We start from the raw sequence: 21,087 nt of genomic DNA, 5'->3' as shown, positions 1-21,087 counted from the left end.
TTTATTTAGACATCTGTTGCTCTTAAATTACAAAAGTAATTGCACTGACACTAGTTATTACTTGTAAAGCTGTTTTAAGATGTAAAGTGGCTTCTTCAAGATAAGACAGCTCAGCAAGATCCAAATTCAACTATCCACTTCTCATATTTCTCAATGTCCGCAGCAGATACAGATTTAGAAACTTTCTTCAAAGCTATTTCAAAGTCTTCCATCGTTGTTGGCATGTGCATTTCATCTCGGGAAAGATTTCTTATTTCTTCCGGTGTCAAGCCTTCAATGCGCCTTCTCATAGCCATCAATGATGCATCTCTGCCAAGCATGGAAAAAAACCCAACAGTTACTCAATACAGGATGGTGAGTTCCGTTGTTTGAAAGGCTCAACACAGCATTCCAGTTAGGCTGTTGCATTCAAACAGATACAGTGAAGAAAGGAAGATCTCCAATCGCTTGTACAACCTACAATACCATGCTATCAAACATGGATTTACCCTCACTGGATTGCTGAATAGCTACTATTCATAGGCAAAACTGGTGAAGACTGACTGGTTTATCTGATGCCACTGTGTGCCTGTGATGCAGCTGCTGCTTATGGTAGTTTTAAAAAGGAACCAGGCAAAGTAATGGCTTCACTCCTCTGACATACAGACAAAGCGGCTGGTTGGTTTTAATTGTTTCCTGGTCCAACTTCAAAAGACAGAGGGTTGGTCAACAGTACTTAGTTCCAACCTAAACATGCCCAGCTAAACATTAGCCTACAAAACGTGTCCAGCCCATAGCTCCTCAAACTTCTGTATTGTCTTTACAAATGTGTCTTTCGCTTGCTGCACCAAGTTTGACTGCATTTGGATTTCAACAGGAATAGCAGGAGGTGATGAGCTGGCAAGGTGACAAACTGGTAACAGTGAGAAGACTAAAGTTCCTGACAATTCTTTGGTATGCAGCTTGTATCTTATTTTGCTACTTATTCTGTCTAGTGGTAAAAGAGATAGGAGGATAATCCTGGCAATATCACAACAGTGTATTAAAGGGTGAGAATTCAAAGAGGAAAAAAAAAACCCAAAACTTATACATTGTTTCCTAGGAAGATTTAGAAAGCTGGTTTCAACATGTTCTGTTTCCATTCTACAGCCTCCTGGTAAAAGAAACCATAACAGACAAGAATCATGAGTTTACTAAGTAACTGTTAACAATTAGAATTTCAAAACAAGCAAAATAAAGTTGCTTTGGTGAGCTGCATGTTCATCAAATATCACCATGCTTTGCTGTTACATTATCATTTGTGAACTAAGAGACAGCATTACACAATGGGGTGTGGGAGCATCTAGTTTGCTTCCAGAAAGCAGTTTACAAAAACCAAACCAACCAACCAACCAAAAACACACAAAACCAACCCACCCACCCAAATAACCACCATACCCAAAAAATTCAGTAACAGCTGCCACCACTGTCTCTTTGAAGAGTCATTTTAGTGAGTCATTCCAACATCAACTCTCAGTGCTTTCTCAAAAGCCTAGAGAAGCAGCAACACTATATTCAAAAAGTAAGAAGCCACCCACTGGAACCCAGAGGAGAGTCCGTTCCCTTACAAAAGCCTTTCAACCTTCACAACCCACTCAAAGCAAAGTCAGATCATACACACATCTAATGTGCAGCTTCCATTTCCTGCATATATTTTAAAAATAAATTTTCACCTTAATTTCCCACAGTTAGTATGCCAACTGTTAGGAAGTGTACTGTTATCTCTGACTGGTTTTCACTTTGGCTCAACAAACTTTGGATTTCACCTCAGATTCTTCAAGAAAGGAGTACAATTTGAGGAAACTGCAGTGCTTAATTTTTTTTCTTAAGTTATGCTTGTGTCACTAGCAAGGACTACTGAAGAGTCTACAAATTTGAATTTTACTATGCTTTTATAATGTGAGTCTGAAAACGCAAAAACATTTTAGAATCAGCCATGTGTCTTTTTTTCTGAATGTAAATGAAACGATCATGTCTAAGATCTGTTTTACCCAACACCATTAACAAAGTGCAAATACACAGGCTCATCTGAGTACTTAGTAATTTCAAATCACGGACATCCAAACCCCAGTTACTATTCCTGGTTGCTGCCACCTCAGTCGTCTTTAAGGAAATTGCCACAAATGAAAGACTCCTATGTTTCTTTGTGGGCTTTTGCATTTGTTTGCTTGCTTACTTTTGTTTGAAGGGGCTTTTTTAAATATTATTTGTACAAATGGACTTTGATTAAAAACCAAAAAGTAATCCTCTGTGTGTGTAAACCTATATAAAATTTATTGAACAAAATTACAATTATTCTGACTTTAACACGTGTACTGCTATCCAGGATAAAATTAATTAAAAACGACACATACTGAACAGAGGAGACAAATTGCAGCTCATGTGCACAAAGTAGAAAGCCAAATAAATTCTTGTTCATTTAACATGAACATATTACCACAAACTCCTTTCAGAGCACAACAAACACCAAGACTGAGCAAAAGAACACCACAAATTCATCTCACAAACCTACAAATGAAACAAAGTCTGCACAACACTGATTCAGAGCAACTAACATACCATTATTTTCCCAGACACCGTGTAAGGATGGTTCAGGAAATAGTACTGAGGCTTCAAACTCTTGGTTCAGCCTTAAGCAACTCTGCTGACAGAGCCTTTGGTGGCAGTTTTATGTACAGACTACTTGGCATTCATCCCTGCAGCACAGCATACTGTCCTCTCAGCTATGCTGACAAGTGTTTGCAGAGCTGTATTAGGAATCAAGGCAAGAAATGAATCTGCATTTAAGGAAAGTAATGAGGAGGTTGTTTTAATCCAAAATGGTTCTCTTATCCTGTTCAAAGTACAGCCCCACAACAGTGGCAGTGGCACAATCAGGAGCTCAAGCCTTGCACTGCCACACATTTTGGTGCTACCTCCAAAGCCTGAAAGCAGTTACAGAGGTGCTTATCAGATGACAACAGCATCTTATTAGTCTCTTAAAAAAATCAGTCCTTTCCTTCCCCCTTTTCAAGTTTTGAAAGAAAAGAAAGATTGGGGGAAGGTTTAGAATGTATTTTTAGTTGATTTTTTCAAGAATCTATAGAATATGTCTGCAAAGGACTGTATACAAACAATATTGAGGAGCTGGAAGTAAACAAGTCAGCCTCATCACTAAAGCCAATGTGCTGAGTACAAAGCTCTCCTCCTGTCACACAATACAGCTTACCTTTTCTGTGTCATGAGGGAAGAACATGCCACATTTTCCCTTTAATTGTCCTGGCCTCTGCCACTATCACCTCATACACATAGATGTTCTGCTGAAGTAGTGTAACCTCAATGCAATGACTTGCAACTCTACAAGTTAAAACCTACCAACCTGTGGATATTCCTCATGCAAGGAATTTGGTGTATATGAAAGAACACTGAATTTTACCTAAATCATACCTTGCTTAGATTACTGTGTTGCAGCTGCTCTTTATCATCATCATTATTTGAAAATATCAAATGGAAACGTAGGTAAACATTAATGAAGTACTTCACCTTTTAGCCATACATAGAAGTTACAGTCTGGTTTTATCCAACAACTTCAATTATGTAAGTTAGTTACTTTACGAATAGTTCTCAAGTGTTTGTAGCAGTAGTAACACAAATGATGTACTTTTAACATACCTGCACACATTGGTAATGTCTGCACCTGAATAACCTTCCATTTTCTCAGCTATATTTGCAAGGTCAACATCATCAGCCAGTTCCAACTCTCGCAGATTTATTCTTAGGAGCTCCTCTCTACCTTTTGCTAATCAGAAAATAGAAAATTGAGTCTATACCATTTGCTTTTGGAAGACAAATAATAAACTGAAAGATAAGAGGGAAGAAAAAGGACAGTTCTTGCTGCAAAGGTAAATGTTCAATATTTAGATTTAACCTGGTCCTGAATTAATAAATTAATTTGCACACATGTATCAATTGGATTTTTAAATCAGATGATCAAAACTAAAGGAATATTGATAAAGTTTAGATTTTAGTCTTTTCAAATCAACCCTCTCCCCACATCTTCATACCTGATGGTAAAGGAATGTAAATTCTCTTTTCTAGTCTCCGTCTTAGGGCTTCATCAATATCCCAAGGAAAATTAGTAGCAGCAAGTACCATGACCATCTTGGAAGGATCATCATTTTCGGTAGCTCCTCCAACACCTACATTGGAGAAAAGTAAAAACGTATGTATGTTTAGTCAAATCTCATCTATAGAGAGAACAACATCCATAACTGTATACAATAACAAAGCTACTCTGTTGCAGTTTAGTGAGCCCATATGCAATAGAATTGTTAAGTACAACAGAGCTCAGCTTTTAATCTACACAACAGCCTGCAAGTGAAAAGATCGGGAAGTTCCCCTCTATCATGGCTGGAACAGTTTTACAACAGTTTTTTATATTTCTGACATCACAATGTTTGAATTTTCACATCAACATCTTGTAACAACACATGAGGAAAAAAAACAACCCCCCAAAATACAAACCCAAGCACCACACCAAAACCCAAACATATCGCCCCCTCAACAGTATTCACTAACAGCCATGAGAAAGCAGCATTTACTCCCCTGCAAAGTTGCTTCACTTCTGAATTCAGGCTAAATGTTTCACATGTCAGGTGAATTTTTACAAACTACTAAGAGAAATGTTTAAATTTGGTGGACTGAATCACAACTTCTCAGAGGCAGAGAGAATACCTCAGTCTCTAAAGTACTGTGAAAGAGCTGCTGTATGAAGAAGTTAATTTCATTAAACTTGCTGTTCTTTGCATTTACTATTTTTTGCTTGTAGGATTGGGCTGTGGAATAGCCATTGTACCTAGTCTGCCTGAAAATCTGCATATGACACACCTTTTATGAACACTCAACTACAAGGACTTCAAACAGTTGCTACTAATAAAATTAGTTTAGGTACATACTTGAGTTATGAGAACAGTATTACAGCTCTGCTACTATTTAGAGACAAACATAAAAGGGTATCAACATCAGAGAAGCAGAAATAAATACACAAATCTTCTGACTCATGGAATTCTATCACATATTATTCCAGAAATTAGCACTTCTTAGTCACTCCTTTGCCTCTCCCTGCTCCACAGCGTATAAAAGGGATGCCTTTATAGTAGCTTTGCATGGTGTTACCTATTTTTAAACACTGCAGGTTAATGAAATACTGACCAAATAGCTGTAATGAACTCGGTGTTTTAAAAACAAAACCCAACTCTCCCAAACACTTCAGTGCCTCCATTTTCCATTTGTACCTTTACAAGAGAAAAAAAAAGAGACCCTAAAGTGTAATGATTGCCTTTGAAGTTTAAATTGGAACAGGTGACAGCTCTTTTGAACCACTTTTTACTTGATTTTGGAGAAGTGAGAGATATCAAGATAAAGATTGAAAAAAAAAAAAAAGGCAATTAATACAAGATTTTGGAACTGAAGAAGAGAAAAAGGTATTTTCCACTGAATCTTAATTATTCTGGGTCAGTAATAAAAGGTCATTACTCAGATGCTAAATGATTGCTAAATAATTGGTATCTTTTTTCCTTCCACACTGGCAGTTGCAATAGTATACTTGTATCTTTTCACCCCAATTTTAGGTAAGGTTTTCCAAAAATTTCTTCCGAAGAATGAAGTTTTGATCTATTTTTTTTCCCCTCTCACAAGCTTCCTCCAGTCCAGTAGTGCCCAGCAATCAGGTTATTTACCATCCATTTGAACTAGCAGTTCTGCCTTCACACGTCGACTAGCTTCGTGCTCCTCTGACGTTCCCCTGCGACTACAGATAGAGTCTATCTCATCAATAAATATAGTTGTTGGAGCATAAAATCGAGCCTAAAGAAAGCAAATGATCAAGCAGAAACTGAAATGGCAGCATATTCACATTTAAGAAACAGCAGCATATTCAGAACTGAATAATGGTATGTTTACCCCAATCAATCAGCTCCTAATTATCAAACAATACCTAACCTTCCCCCTCTTTGACTATTGCATACAACTATAGAGCAGATGTGCATTCATTAGTAGTATCTGAGCACGTCAGTTTTTGGAAAAGTATCGTAGTTGTTCATGCTATAAACAAATATTTAATAAGCTAAGTGCAGTTTTACACATTTGGAGCAACATTTATAGGTGTGGAAGTCATCACAGAATGCTTGAATAAGAACTCAAAGCTAGGATAAACATTAAGCTAGTGCACTGAAATAAGGAACCTGTTCAAGAGGCAGGTCAAAAGCAAAGTAACTCTAACCTTTCTGAAAACGAGAGATCAAATAATAACAGCTATTTTCCTACAGCAGTTAAGATGCTGTGCACTGTGCACATGCAATTTTGATTGACACTGCATGATATCAACTCATTTAATGTGATCAAACTATATTGTAAATGACATTTTCTGACTTTTCTGACTTCTGTAATCACAGCTCTACTGCCCCCTTCAGTACCGGCCACCCTAGGTAACACCGCATGTATATTTGGTAACACCTGAAAAAAAGACTATGTATTCTGAGCCATTTTCAAGTTTTACGTGCTCTGAAGCCAACTACAGTTTGGAAGTCCACTTATTTTACGAACGAACAAAAAAACCCACCCACAACAAGAAAACATGCACAGCCTAAGTAAACTTTCCATCCAGAAAGTAATTAAATTCCATCTCCAGTTTACATGAAAGTATGTTCTACAGCATTCATCAGCTTATAATGAGCTATGCCTAATGTAACAAGCCAACCCTGAAAATAGCAACAACCTGATTTTTCAGTATTTATAAAGCTATTTAGGAATAACCAGATCTTGAATGTACATGTCCGGATCAAAAAGCCCTGAAGTGTTAGAAGCCTGGAAAGCTGTTTATGTATGCTATGAATTCTAAACTATGGCAAGGCTTCACTGTTGCAGAAGCAATTCTACTTATCTCACTATCTATGCTCAGAAACTCCAATCACCATTTCAAACAGTAGACGAACGAGTTTCTCAGATTCTCCCCTGTATTTTGAGGTAAGTGTGGAAGAAGAAACATTGAAAAAAGTTGTCTTGCATTCTGTGGCTACAGCTTTTGCCAGGAGGGTCTTTCCAGTACCAGGAGGACCAACCATCAGCACACCCTATTGAAATGAAGAAGAACCATTTTTAGTAGAAGTATCAAAACACAGACAACCACATTATCAAAACAATTCTAAAATATTAAAATGCTATAGAGAAACTTCTCCTTAAAAAGTTATTCAAAGCTAAGCAATTAATTACTATTGCTTATTTGCAACAACATAGCTGAAGACAGAGTGTATTTATCTGAATAACAACTTTATTTTGTTAGTACTTTTACCGTAAATAGTGTCATTACAAAGTGGAAAGAATTTAAATAAACTCTAAAACACCTGAAATTTCCTGTGCCATCACGACCCAGTCTCAGAATCCTACACATGATCAAATTATTAGATTTTTTCATACCTTCCACGGTCTTCTAATTCCCTTAAAAAACTCCGGCATCCACATCGGTAAAACTACAGCCTCCTTAAGCAACTTTTTGGCTTCCACCAAATCAGCAATGTCATCCCTGGCAAGAATGGAAAGTTATTTGACAGTTTCAGACAGGCTGGAAAAGAATCAGTCCACAGCTGAAAACAATATGCAATTAAACTTACTGTTATGTTAACAGCTCTTTCATAATTCAGGGAAATTAGTTGGATTTATTTATGTTCTAGTGGCAAAAGGTTATGACAACTACACTGACATACAGCTAGTAGATTCCAGTTGGATGCAAAAGCAATGAGAGACATTAACTATTTCTCTAGAAATTGCTGTTCTTATTCACAGATAGAATAAGCAGAACATGGCAAGTTGGTTAAACTTCTGCTAGTTACAGATGACGCTTTCTTCTTTTGCAGAGATTTCAAAACATATCTATATAACTAATTTCAAAGCTGAAGTTATAATTTAAGATTCAATATAAAAACTGAAACATGTATTTGCATACTGAACTGAAACACATGATAGTTGTAAGCATATAGTTGTTTGTTCAGCTTGGGGTTCTGTTGTTTCATTTGGGTTTGTTTGGGTTTTTTTTAAGCATGCTTCATTTGCCAGGAGATTTTTCCTCAAGTAATCCTCATAAAACCACCTAAGCTTGGAAATATTTGGAATACAAAGTAATATTTGTATAAGGTTTAATATTTAACACATTTATGTAAAGGTACTGACACATGGCTACATTTCATACTGGCAGTCCCATCACATCCAGCAAGATTTCAAAGGGTTCCTATACTGACATAACTTCTTTGTTAATCATTTTTTTATCTTGGTATGCTCCTGGGTAGCAAAACATTTTTTTAAATGAAGAGACACTGGCAGACACTAGAACCTTACATCTTGCAAAAGAGTACCTCAAAAAATTATTTCAGGACTCTTAGAAAAGTTTGAAAAGCTTTGCATAGTCAGGTTTGAGCAATCTGATCTAGGGAAAGACATCCCTGCCCATGATAGGGGATCGGACTAACTGATCTTTAAAGGTCTCTTCCAACCTTATGATTCTATGAATCTATGGGAGGAAAAAAATACTCTAAAAATATTCAATGACAAAAGAAGTTTACTTGCCTATTTAATGAGTGAAGAAAACCTGTAGGTACTATTTGTATGTAAGCATATGCTAAAAAACTTCATTCTTGTCATACTTGGTAAGGGAAAAAAACAAACAACTGGAAGCACTATTCAAACTTACCATCGAATGTTTGGGTTCTGAGAAATTATATCTCTTTCCAAGGCTTCTACTAAGTCTTTATCATATCCAGTACTATCAAATTTCTTTGGTTCAGGCTCTGAAATCTCAGATGTGGATTTGTTCTGCATATAAAGGATATAACAATGTAAATACATAACAATGGCTACACTACTAGTGGATTTTTACAAGTCCACAGCAGCATCATATTTCTAGAAAGTAACAACATAAACCAGCAAGAAAATTACAAAGCATCCATAATTACTGCTACACTGCAGGATCAATGTAGGTAATCAAAACTGCATACACCTATCCCAGTGTAACAGTGCTCACCTCTTCTCCCACAGAAATCAAAAACTGAGACAACAGCTGGACAGGGGAAAATGACACATGAGGCTGGATCAGAAAATGTCATACTGAGCTAGAGCATCTCAAATCCGGTGTCGTAAATATACCATATATATGGGACAAAAGGCAAAGCATATGTAGGATGCACAAAGGTGGTCTGTTGGAAAACCACAGAAGTAAAAAAATAGCTAATTAACTGATAAAGAAACATGGAGAAGATCAGCATAGAAGCAGCTCTGCAGCAGAGCAGACACGAAGAAGCTAGACAGTTCAAAGGGTGCAAACAGCAAAGACCACACAATTGAAATGAAATAAAATGCACTAGACACACTCCATGTTTGTTGTTTGTTTGTTGTTGTTTTTTAATATACTTAACAGCAACCACTGGTGATGACAGAACTGTAAAAAAGAAAAAAGACATATCCCATCTGTGTGCGTGTATGTCCTTAGGCAGACAGGATTATCACTCAAACACAATGTAATTTAGCTCCTAGTAAAAGTAGTACCTTACATAAGTAAACAATTCCACCTTGTAGTTTATGCTATACCCACAGGCCATGACATCTTGCCACAACACAGGGTTGCTGAAACTAACAAACTATTACATAGATATTTGATTAATTCAGTGTCTTCAGTATGATCTCTTACTCTGATCATCAGCTAAATTTTTGGAGATCAGAGCACAAGCAAAAAATAAAGCACTCTGACTGCAAAGAACAGATCACAAGATGACAAATAATTCTATGTTGGGGTTTTGTTTGTTTTAAACTGAAAAGAATTTGAAGCTAATACCAGATCTCAACAAACTAATAAGTAAAGGTCTCTCTTTAAGATTTATTTAGTCTTGAAATGCTTCAAACAGGTGAGTCAATCTCAGTCTAAAATACGTGAAAGCAATTGAAGGACCAAGCATACCCCATTTGAATGAGCTCCATCAGGGTCTATTTCAGTAATTCAGTGGTATAATTTTAAACAACTATTTGCAAGTTTCAGTAAACAAGCCCACATTTACCAGCTCACTCCCAGTTGTTTGTTTGTTTGGATTTTTCTAATTAATTCATAATAGTAAAGCAAAGATACCTTATAAGGTGAAATACAAATCATCATGCTGACTTGAACAAAATAAATACTTTATAGCTATCTAATTTTATAATACTGACTCACAGAGTGGTAGGGGTTGGAAGGGACCTCCAGAGATCATCTGGTCTGACCTTCCATTCAATATTAAGAAAGTAAGACTGAGTTTCTTAATTTCATCAATTAATTTGCAAGCTTACCTTTTCCTCTCTTCCTTTATTTTGTTGATCCTTTTTCTCCCGGCTGCGGACTGCCTTCCCTTTATCATTGGGATTTCGAGAGGATGGACGGTGAGGGCCTCTGACAGCTGCACTTATACGATTATTGTGACCTCTGCAATCATTGCACTGAGCAGACTGACGTTTTCTGGGTCCTGGTGAAGTTCTAATTAGTTGTAACACATGAAAAAACCTTAGCATAAAGTCACTGGTAAGTACTACATAGCCAAATCAAGTAGTTACAAACTGAAAAATGATTTTGCTCAAGATAGAAAATTTATACATCAGAAACAAGACAGATATTTTTAGATAGTCATTAAAAATTCATTTTCCCTTTGCTAGAAGCTCAGGGATCCTTTGCTTAACAAGTCCTTTGCTTTGCATATTTCCTAACTAAAATTAATCCTAGCATTATGGAGCTTAGAAACAAACAAAAAAAAAACAGAATAAAAAACCAAACCAAAACAAAAACAAAAAACAAACTCCCCCTCCCCAGAAAAAACCCCAACCAACCCCCCAAAAAAATAAACAGAAATAAACAGAAGTCCCATCCCAGTATACTTGCTCCTTAGTCACAACGATTCTTGCTTTCCTAGCCAAAGAAATTTAAAGGTGTTTGGGAATGACAGTTGTATTTTCACTTCATTTTCACTTCTTGGGGAAGAAAATATGTATGAGGCCTCTAGTTGTTTGAAACTAGACTACTTTTAGAAGCACAAATAAATAAATCAGTATCATGACTGTATTATGGATTTACTTTTTTATTTAATTCAATTTCTTCTGCAAAGAAATCCATTACTTTCAAGGAGTATACTCCATATGCTTTCTGAATGGGCCTTCGTAAAAATCCAAAATTAGTAATTTATCAGTCAAATTTAAGTTCAGGGATATCTCTAGAGAACAGAAAATGGAACACTGATTTGGAAAGTATTTACTTGAGCTAGAAGATTCATTTTGACATATCATTCAAGTTAACAGGATCCAATACCTTCACAAAAGTTGTCTTTGATTCATGGCAGCAAATTTGTCAGAACTGTACACACCCCTTCAGGGTGAAATGCATACTGAGCAACATAAATATGATAAGACCATAAGTATTAAAGTCCTTTCACTCTCCAGGTGGAGTACCAACCTATAGTTGTGTTTCTGCACACCTAGCTACCTCTGAATTCCACCCTAAAGCTCAATATAGAGGAATAGTGTGATTAGACATCAAATTTCCACCTAAATTTGTGAGTTCTCTTATTTCCATATAGGTATTCATAGCGGTTTTCCCAATTCAACATGGCCCGAGCTTTTACTGTGGCTTTTCCATGCTACCACTACTCAGTACTTCACCATCTGGCAAGATAACAGAAACAGTTCTCTCAAGCCTTGCATGTTTTTGGAGACATGAAATCTTCTCTAGAAAGTTTCAAAACATTAGAAAAGCTCTACTTCCCAGACTATTCTTCCAGAAGTTTTGAATGAAATGGGCTAGCAGCGTTCCAAAGTCATCAAACGTGAGAAACAGAAACTGTGTCCTCACACAAGGCCCATGTCTTTCAGAAGACAGGCTTAAAATAAATCAGTTAAAACAAAACATAAAAAAGTACCCAAAAAGACTGAAGTTATCCTTCTGCAAGAAACAGCTTGTAAGTTCAAAACCTCAAAGAACAGTTTGACAGCACAGTTAAGCTGATCTAATCGGCACTTTCTGTCAAATTGCACACTCCCATGCCTGCTTTGCATGCATTCCTGTTCCCTCCTTCCTGCTACCACTGGCATGTATTAGAATTTCCAATTAACCAGTTCAGAGAGCTAATCTCAGGAAAACCAAACCAACAACAAAAGCCAAACACAAACACTAGCCCCACATAACAATGTCTATTTTCACCAGTCTAGCATTCTGAAGCAGCTAACAATGCCAACAAAGACAAAAGTGAAAAATAGTCAGGCCAGTGTGGAGGGTAAGACCGTCCTTTTTAGCAGTGGTTACACTGTCAAACCACACTGCAAGGTGTTGAGTTCACAGACATGAACCCAGCACAACTCAAAATTACTTCTGAAGTAAGACTTGGCTGCAGTTGCTTCTTCCTACCCCACCCCTTCATCTTGTGCTAGCCTAACTGGTCAGTTCATGAAGGACATCAGGGAATCGCCTTGCTACACAAAAGGAACTGAACATGGGACATTTCCAGGTTTTACTGTTACTCTGATAATATGTGTTCATCCTTTTCATATCAGCTACATGCAGAATAATTTTAAAGTTGATGAGAAGACCAACTCAGGAATAGAGGCTTCCACAGAATGGCAAGTTTATCTTAAGTCAGGAAAAAAAACAAAACCAAAAAACACAAGATAAAAGCTCCAGAACATTCTGACGTAGGCTGCCTCCTCCACCGCAAATAGTAGCAAGCTGCTGGTATATTACACACCTAAGTTCTAGAAAAAAATTACACACGAACATGTTGAAGTCAATGCACATTTGCCTTGATAGACATTATTTTCAGTCTGCAGGTTTCCTCTTACCTTCGTTCAGCAGGTACTGGCAAAGACCAGACCTCTGCATCATGAGCAGGTAATTCTTGCTGTGAAGCTTTCAATGGAGTACTGTCTAGTTTAAAACTCTCTAGTGTTTTCATTATATCTTTCACATGCTTAGCTTCCACACTTATCTCCTGCCAAACCTGATAAAAAAAAGTGAAAAGAAAAAAAAAGAAAAAGGCAAGTAAGTTTGTAACAGTCCTCTGTTCAAGCCCGTGTAATGGCTGGATGGATTCCATAAGGTCCCACAAGCTACCTGATTCTACTTCAATGGACAATAATGCACATTGGATTTTAAGACAGGTTTTCTGCCTTCCTTATCACATTTGAAGAACAAACACAGGGATTTTGGATTTAACACCAAAGGGATTTTTGATAATTTTCCATATTAAACACGCATGACAAAAAAAGCACAACTTAAGATGGAAGGTCAATGAAAAAAAATGATGGTTTGTGTTAAAGATAAATTGACATAGTAGCCACAATTCAGTTTTTATTAAGGATCTATGTCACACTGATAAAACATTGAGAGGGAAATAAGATTAAGCAAAATGACACCAGCTTAAAAAACTTCAACATAAGAGCAGCACTGACTAGCAGGAAGCTGACAAGGCAGAGTATACTGGCTTTCCAGGGCTGTGTTCCATTGCCTGTTTTGTCATTGTCATAAAGACTTAAGTCTATATAATAACAAAAAAGCCTATAAGAATGTCCTGGTTTGAGTTAGAACAGAACTGATTCTGTTCAGCAATTTTACTTTTTCAGCTTAGCCTCCCCTCAGTAACTGCACTTTCTGATATGAACATATTTTTGCACGGTGTCTGCTTCTTTGAGTGGTAATACTGATGTTTCTAGTTAGAAGCAAGGATTGGTAAGCTCACTGCTAAATCTCATGTATTATGTTAGGGGTGCAGAGATTGCACCTCAGCTGATAAACTGACCAATGAGGTATTCCATTCCGTATATATAATTTTTGGTTTAAAACTGAGGGATTGCAAAGGTCAAAGTTTCCTTCTTCCTCTTCATCAATGGCTGGTGTCCAAGCAGGGCTCTGTCTGTTCTGCCTACAATCATGATCCATGAATTTCAGAATCCAGTTCCTGAATCTGGATCCCATCTGACACTTAGTTGAAACTTCTGTCATCTGAGGGGTCGGGATTTTTTTTTTTTTTGTCATTAAAGTAGATTTAGTTTTCCCATTCATAAGTCTCTCTCCCTTAGTCCTTTCCTCTTCCCTTTAGGAAGGGAGAGGGATTAATAACAGAACATTTGTCACCCATTTAGTGGCTAGCCCAGTCATAACCCTTGACAAAGAGTTCATCAGAGAACAGTGTTTTCATACTTTTGCTTACTGTAAGACAGGCAAGTTTTGCTACTTAAATGCTTTTGCCTCAAAATGTCACAGAAAAGTACTATTTACCTGTTGCCATTTCTGCTGCAAATAGGTATCTCTGACAGTGTAGAGGTACTTATTCATTTGGTCAAGAACTCCCTGGTAGTAGACCATCGCAGAATCGTAATTTCCCAATAAAGCATATTCACGAGCCAGCTTTACATTCTCACTGATCATAACAAGACTCATGTTCAACATGAAGCTGAAAAAAAAGATAAAGGAAATACTGAGGAAAAAAATAACCCCCAGATCAGAAGAAATTTTTGCAGCTCTTTTCATATGATTGTTACTTCATTTGGCATATCAGAATTTGGAAACAAATTGGTTAGGAAAAGGTCCTAGAACAATTGTTATCCACATAAAACCATAATTGTTTCTCTACTACTGGAAATGAAACTCTTCACTTCACAGAATTGTTTCATGCAATGAAGATTCTGCTGAAAAGCACATACGCAGGTTTAAGCGGACTGTTACAAGCCTTCTATGGCCAGCTTGCACCTTCCTAACATCTTCATTTTTATACTTAAAAGGAAACTCCTTAAAACATGTTGAAGCTGCTAAATTATCACTGAGAGATAAGCAAAGGCCACAATCAAATATTTAATTTTATTTAACATATTGTTAAAACCACACTACTTTTCTCCACTGCTAGCTTGCTTTATTTTTTTTTAGCAAACATCATGGACTGCAACCACTTCCACTTTGTAGCATTATCAGAATCTGTGCTTTTTGATTATTTACATAAATATAGTAATAAGTGGAAACAGTAGATTTATTTTTTTAGAGTCATCACTGCCCATGGAGCAGTCAACCTATATTCTTATCTGTTACTTATATATCCCTTCCCTTTCTTCTCCAAGATATCTACACTGCATCCACTTGCATACCAAGAATTTCCCCACTCTCCTCCTAATTTACTAGAATCAAGCACAAACCCCATTAAAATAAGCAAATAAACATGCCTGCAAGAAAGCTGTCTTGCTCTCATTTTGGTACCTGTACCCAGCACCAGTAAGAAGCAACTGCAGACATGCAATTACAGCTAAGCCCTGGGATGAAGCATACTTGGTACAGATCAACTATTTAAGGAATGTAAGAGGTACTAAATTCACATGCGCAATAAACAGACTTAAGACTGAACACATTTCAAGACCAGGTCAGGGTCAAATTCAGACACATTATCAGAGGTTTCAGAAGCCACACTCTGCACACGCCAGACAATCCATTGCTAAAATAGATATCTAGAATAGGCTAAAATAGATCAACCCCTCATTGTGGAGCGGCTGGTAAGCACAAACTTTCCACTCCTTTTTCTGTCTTTTTCCTAAGTAGTTTTATATGCATGAACACACAGCTGATCCATTCCTAAGCCAACATCACCTGCTTTTTGCCTGCTTCCTCTTCCTTCCCCAGTAACCCTTGAAGCAGATAGTTGCTGTGAAAAATTTCAGCCCAAACAGCAAACCACTATCAGCTACAAAGCTGAAGACAGGCCTCTGACAGCCCACACCCATCCACGCAGAAGGGGCCTGTGGGGTTGAGTCTGGAAACCTGCACTATATAATCTCACTCTGGCCAGTCTTGCTGAGCTGGCCACAATGTCTACAAGCTGATAGAGTTAATGTGACCAGTGCCTACAAAGACTGCCTTATCCCAGGCTAATTAGGCTTTGGAGACAGGGTTTGACATGTGAGTTTTGTTGGATTTTACCTCAGGGGAAAAAAGCCTGAAGATGTTTGTCAAATGCCATATGGATCATCACAGAGATATTACCAAAGTTTCCCCTGTTATATTTAGGAGCAAGCTTTTCCACTCCTGCTCATCCTACCAGATACACCTGTTTGCCTCTCCTGAGAATTAAAACTGATGACTAACACTACTGAAATCACAAGTTGAGCAAGATGCTAATAAAATCAAGTAATAGCAAGTTACTAAAGCCAAACTAGACTTTCAAATAGAGAAATAAATAATTCTATTTTTTTACACTAAATGCTGTAAAACAATCGAAGCAAAACAACAATTCTGTTTAAGTATCCGGGGGGGGGGGGGGGGGGGGGGGGAAACAAGCTTGTAAAAGTAACTTAGATCTGGAAATATGTATATAGCAAGAATAATAAAAAAAAGTCCTAGTCCTGCAAAGGCTAAGTCAGAAAGGTATGAAAAGCTCAGGACCAAAATAGCAGTATTGCACATACAAAAGTAAATGTGATTTTTCAGGTGACAAAAGAAAGAGAAACTAAGGACAAAAATAAGAAATGCCAGGAGTCTATCCATTTCATCAGTGGCACAGAAAATGCAAGAGAATTTAGCTTAAACTAGAAAAACAAATTCATTTGTTGCTTCATGGTGAGTCATAAAAGCTTGAAGTGGCTTCTGAACACAAAACTCTCATGTACAAGTGGGGCAGAAAAAGCTGCTGGCTCTGCTTATGTCTGGACATGCCACTGCTGCTGCCACCTGAATGCTGGCAGGGTTGGAGTTGATACATTAATGCAGTTCCAAGACAAGGGGAAAAAAACGGAGTTAGGAGTACTAATTTGAAGCCAGTTTAAAATTTGCAGCAGAAAGTCGTCATAGACTGTGGCAGCTCAAAGTAGGGTGCAACACTCATGTGGGAGAGGTGTGAATATGCACAAATCCAGAATTAAACCATACCTGAAGGAATTAAAATCCCACAAAACTAATCCTGTACTACTTAATTTTGAAAGTATTTACAAATGCTCAGTACTATCACGTAACAGGCTGTCAAAGCAGCAAGACTGCACTTATCAGCTACGACCTTTCCATGAATCATGCTCAGTGAAGTTATCAAAGTTCTAACAGCAACTGAAATAGCAACAAGCTCATAAAGTTTACAGTGAACAGGATATAGGGAAACTAACCCAAACACTTTGCCTTTCTAGTTTAATTCCACACTGTGTACAGACACACTTCACAATAAGAACACTCTGTACCAGCTGTGAGTATATATAGATTCTCTGAAATTAACACAATCGAAAACCACCAAATTAACTCACTGCTAATAACAGAATGCACTTTATCATTTGCTTCCAAACACCTAAAAATACTTCCAGAAACTGGAACAGACCAGAAGGGCACTGGGGGCTGAAATCTAACAAAAGTTCCAGATATCTACAACTTTTGAGTAGGAGGCTTTGTAACTTATTTTTATATTTTATTTTTAATATAACAGCCTGGTAATCATCAAGAAAACTCTGGGGATATGTCATGTTTTCCACAATGACTTTAAGGAATTATCATAAGGAACAACTGTAAGTAATTCTGCTTGTATTCATACGTTAGAATTTGGGAAGCTATAACTGAACATATCTGAAACTAAATCAAATTTCATAAAGAAATCCCCCAGGACTTTAAAAAAATAAAAGAAGAGCTCAATGTGCAGATGTTGAGGGGGCAGCTATTCTGAGGAACCCATCAGGTACTCTGCTGACTGAGAACAGCACAGGCCATACAAAGAAAACACTTTCAAAGAGTCCTTCAGTCCAAACTTAATGTCTGAACTAAGCCAAAACTTTAATTCTGGCAGGGTATGCACGTTTCCATTATTTCAGCCTGCTATACAGGCTCTGACATTAAAGCAACCACACAAAATTTGGAAAGTCCTCTCAGCAAGCCAGAAGAGGAAAAAAAAAAAAAAAAGTAAAAAAGTAACAGCTTTGAGGAACCAATTTCTACTGATTACATGATGGCCTGTATCACCTCCAACCTCCGCTGCAGCTTTAATACCCTTTTTCATAACATCCACTCATAGCAACATTTGGTATCAACAAGTGCTGTGTTAATTACTTGGAAAAGAGAAGAGTTACCAGACTTTACTGGATGCTAAACAAACTGGTTCTCACTCATTTACTGTATTTAACTGTAACGGTAGCAAAAGAAAAAGCACCAACAACCACAAACATAATCATATCTAGCTGTTGATAAAAAAAAGATTAAAAAAACCCATTAGATACACTGTTAGCAGATGATTTTCTGTTTTCAAAGCTAAATCTTTCTAAAGACTTCAAAAAAAATCATATTGCTTACTCTCTATTATATAAGAGCTGCATTCTTTTAGATGGGTAATGTTTAATTAACACATTTCTCAGAAAATTTAGAAGGCTCTGCAGCAGACTGGACACCCAGAATTGATACCTACTACTTCTCTCTGAAGAGAAAACTATAAAAGCCTACTTCAATATGAAAAAAGCAAAGCAAAACAAACCAACAAAAAAACCCCAACTAACCCACAAAAAAAAAAAAAAAGAGTAGAAGGAAAAGGGAGAAGTACGAACCAAAGCGCTCTTTAACTAGCGCCACCAGTGCTACAATACGGCAGCCCACCTAGTCTGACTCCCCAGTGGCAGGGTGCTGAGCAGCCAAACACCTGCAAGCCTTGCGATGAGTCTTGGGACACCATGGCGATACCCTGTACGGCTCCGAGCACGTGTAAGCTACAGCAGGGGCCTGAGAGCGACGAACACGGTGCAATGGTCACAGGTGTCATGCCAGCAACGACTACGGCAACTCACTCTCCAAAGCAGCGCCGGGTCCCTGCGCTCTCCTCCCACCCAGCCGGACTAAGAAGTAGCAGACTCCCCTCAGGGGTGCCCACGCCAGGCGGGGCACAGGCGTCGCCCCTCGCCTCAGGCCGAGCAGGGGAAGCACGCAGCCCCGCGAGGAGGGTGAGGCGCCCCACAACTGCCACGATGTGGGGCGGCCTCCGGGCGGAGGGGAGCCCGCTTACTCACTTACTCCTCCTCAGAGCTCGGCCCCACGGCAGCGGCGGCAGCTCCCCGCAGCCACGACCCCTCCGCTTCTTCTTCTTCTTCCTCCTCCTCCTCCTCCTCCTCCCGCAGCGCTAACACTAACTCCACCTCCACCCTTACCCGCCTCCCCTTGCTGCCGCCGGCAGTTTAAAAGCAAATCCGGCTGCGTCACTTCCAGGCTAGCAAGGCTGTAGTGTGTGTAGGTCTCCACAACCGGGCTGAGAAAATGTTGGGGGGGTGTGTGGGTTTTTTCGCATTATCACTGACAGCGATGAGCCTTTTTATTATTATTATTTACGTATTAGGAAAAAAAAAAAAAAAAGTCAGAGAGAACGATGGACTTAGCGATAAAAATGTAAGTCCTTTGCATTGGCCGGGAATCGAACCCGGGCCTCCCGCGTGGCAGGCGAGAATTCTACCACTGAACCACCAATGCTGACAATACATCCAGTTTCCACCTTCATCAGTCGAACCTGAGAGAAGGGGGGCCTCCCCTACACGACCGCGAGCGTTCAAAGGGCCCGCCCCGCCACGACCGTTTGAAAGCTCGCAGTCTAAGGTATCCGCCCTGCCGAACGGAGCAGAACTAGGATCGATTCAGCCATTACTTTCCATAATTCACAAATACGAGTTTTGCCTAATGAACAGTACGTTATCTGTTTTTATCAGCGTATCCGATGCTTTGCGAGCGTCTTCAGCCTTAAACTGTTACAAAGGGTGTTGCTCTATGACAGAAAAACCTCACATACTACCAGGACTAGGAAAACCAGATGCCAGGCTCAGGAAGCTACAGAAAGCTGTCCTTGAATATAGTGCCCCTGATGGAGCAGCAACTTAGCGCCCAGTCTTAAATCGATTCAGCTGCTTAGCAACAAATAGGATGTAAAGACTAGGCACAATGCAGCTCATTTACGATGGTCCCTTAGGGTGAACTCGAGAATCCCTGCAGCATTAGGCTCACCTAATAGGGTCTTTTAATTAAACACACGGATTCTTATCCTTTTGCTCTTATATTTTTACCCGTTTAAAATGTTAAACTGACAGTTCCAGTCTATTCCTTTAATGACCGATCAGAATCATTCTGGTTGGTAAAGACGTTCCATTAAGTTCAAACATTAACTACCATGTCTGGTGCTAAAATGTAATTTAAAATAACCGTTTCTACATTAAGAAAGCTGTGAATGAGTGTCTCATGCTCTGCCACATTACTTGGTTGAGAGCTGGAGGGACTCCTCGAACAATGGCACTCTATTTCAAACCTGTTCCCCTATAAACCCAACCTAGAAAAATTAGGATATAATGCAGCCTCTGCAGGAAGACCTGGTTCCTGCAGCAGCAGTTTCAGATGCGCAGTTAAAGAAGCAACTTTCTCGAAGACAGTTTTCCCTACTAAGGAGCATGAAAGCTGTGACATGTTGTCATATCTCTCTTAAAGGAGAGCTTGATGATGCATACTTTATGTATTATAACTAAGATTTAATGCTTTTGATTAAAGAGGCAGCAAAGGACAGAGAAAGAGCACCAAGAAACTGAAGCCCACATTTTCATGTTCTATACTTTGAGAACAGGTTACAAATAGTTGTCATCTCATAAGTACAATATATTTATGATATTAAATATATGGAAATTTTAAAATAATCAGTAGTACTGTTGCAGCATAAAGGAGACTTGGAGTAAAGGGGTGTGAAGGGAGGAAAAAAAATTTAAAAAGGCATTTTGGCAACTTATGTTTACATTTTGTATCTGATTAGCCAAAACAATTCAAATTTGAATTTCTCAAAGATTTTTGGTTTTTTTTAAATTACCCTAGCAGGTGTTACACTACAGAAACTGATTCTGAGAAAACAAGAACAGTTTCTAGAACTCAGGAAAGCCACCAATTACCAGTACCGGGTAATTCAGTTAGGCTGTTCTGGTACAGACTGGAAAAGTCCAACTGTAGTACCGGGGTACTGACTGGAACACTCAGCATAAAAAATCCACATTTTTTTTCCCATGAATATCAGGGGATTTAGAGATTAT

The 21,087-nt window shown here is 38.3% G+C and overlaps 1 protein-coding gene and 1 non-coding gene across 3 annotated transcripts; both read right to left on the bottom strand.

The window, feature by feature from the left end:
• Positions 1 to 19,112, bottom strand: KATNA1 (katanin catalytic subunit A1). Of its 2 annotated transcripts, none has more exons than XM_054399299.1 (11): positions 19,048 to 19,112; positions 14,324 to 14,498; positions 12,889 to 13,046; positions 10,360 to 10,543; positions 8,738 to 8,859; positions 7,471 to 7,576; positions 6,969 to 7,127; positions 5,736 to 5,862; positions 4,062 to 4,196; positions 3,670 to 3,796; positions 1 to 309 (listed from the first exon to the last, which is right to left on the bottom strand). In XM_054399299.1, exons 2-11 carry the CDS (start codon positions 14,492 to 14,494, stop codon positions 111 to 113), a joined length of 1,488 nt encoding a protein of 495 aa, XP_054255274.1. In that variant the 5' UTR covers positions 14,495 to 14,498; positions 19,048 to 19,112; the 3' UTR covers positions 1 to 110. The 2 variants fall into 2 exon arrangements, with proteins under 2 accessions (XP_054255274.1, XP_054255273.1); XM_054399298.1 differs by having other exon boundaries at positions 19,052 to 19,061.
• Positions 19,113 to 19,430: 318 nt separating this feature from the next.
• Positions 19,431 to 19,501, bottom strand: TRNAG-GCC (transfer RNA glycine (anticodon GCC)). Its single transcript has one exon. It is a non-coding gene; the product is annotated as a tRNA-Gly (tRNA).
• Between the last annotated feature and the right edge of the window lie 1,586 nt (positions 19,502 to 21,087).

This window comes from Indicator indicator, chromosome 2 (assembly GCF_027791375.1).
Source record: "Indicator indicator isolate 239-I01 chromosome 2, UM_Iind_1.1, whole genome shotgun sequence".
NCBI lineage: Eukaryota > Metazoa > Chordata > Aves > Piciformes > Indicatoridae > Indicator > Indicator indicator.
Note: the sequence above shows the minus strand (reverse complement) of the source record. Positions and strands in the feature narration are given on the sequence as shown.

Excerpts from the sequence above, each read along its gene's own strand:
- KATNA1 (XM_054399299.1), bottom strand. The coding sequence starts at position 14,494 with ATGTTGAACATGAGTCTTGTTATGATCAGTGAGAATGTAAAGCTGGCT. Across the intron at positions 13,047-14,323 it reads TGCAGCAGAAATGGCAACAG|GTTTGGCAGGAGATAAGTGT; the intron begins GTAAATAGTACT and ends TTTTTTTATCAG. Across the intron at positions 7,577-8,737 it reads CAGAACCCAAACATTCGATG|GGATGACATTGCTGATTTGG; the intron begins GTAAGTTTGAAT and ends CATTCTTGCCAG.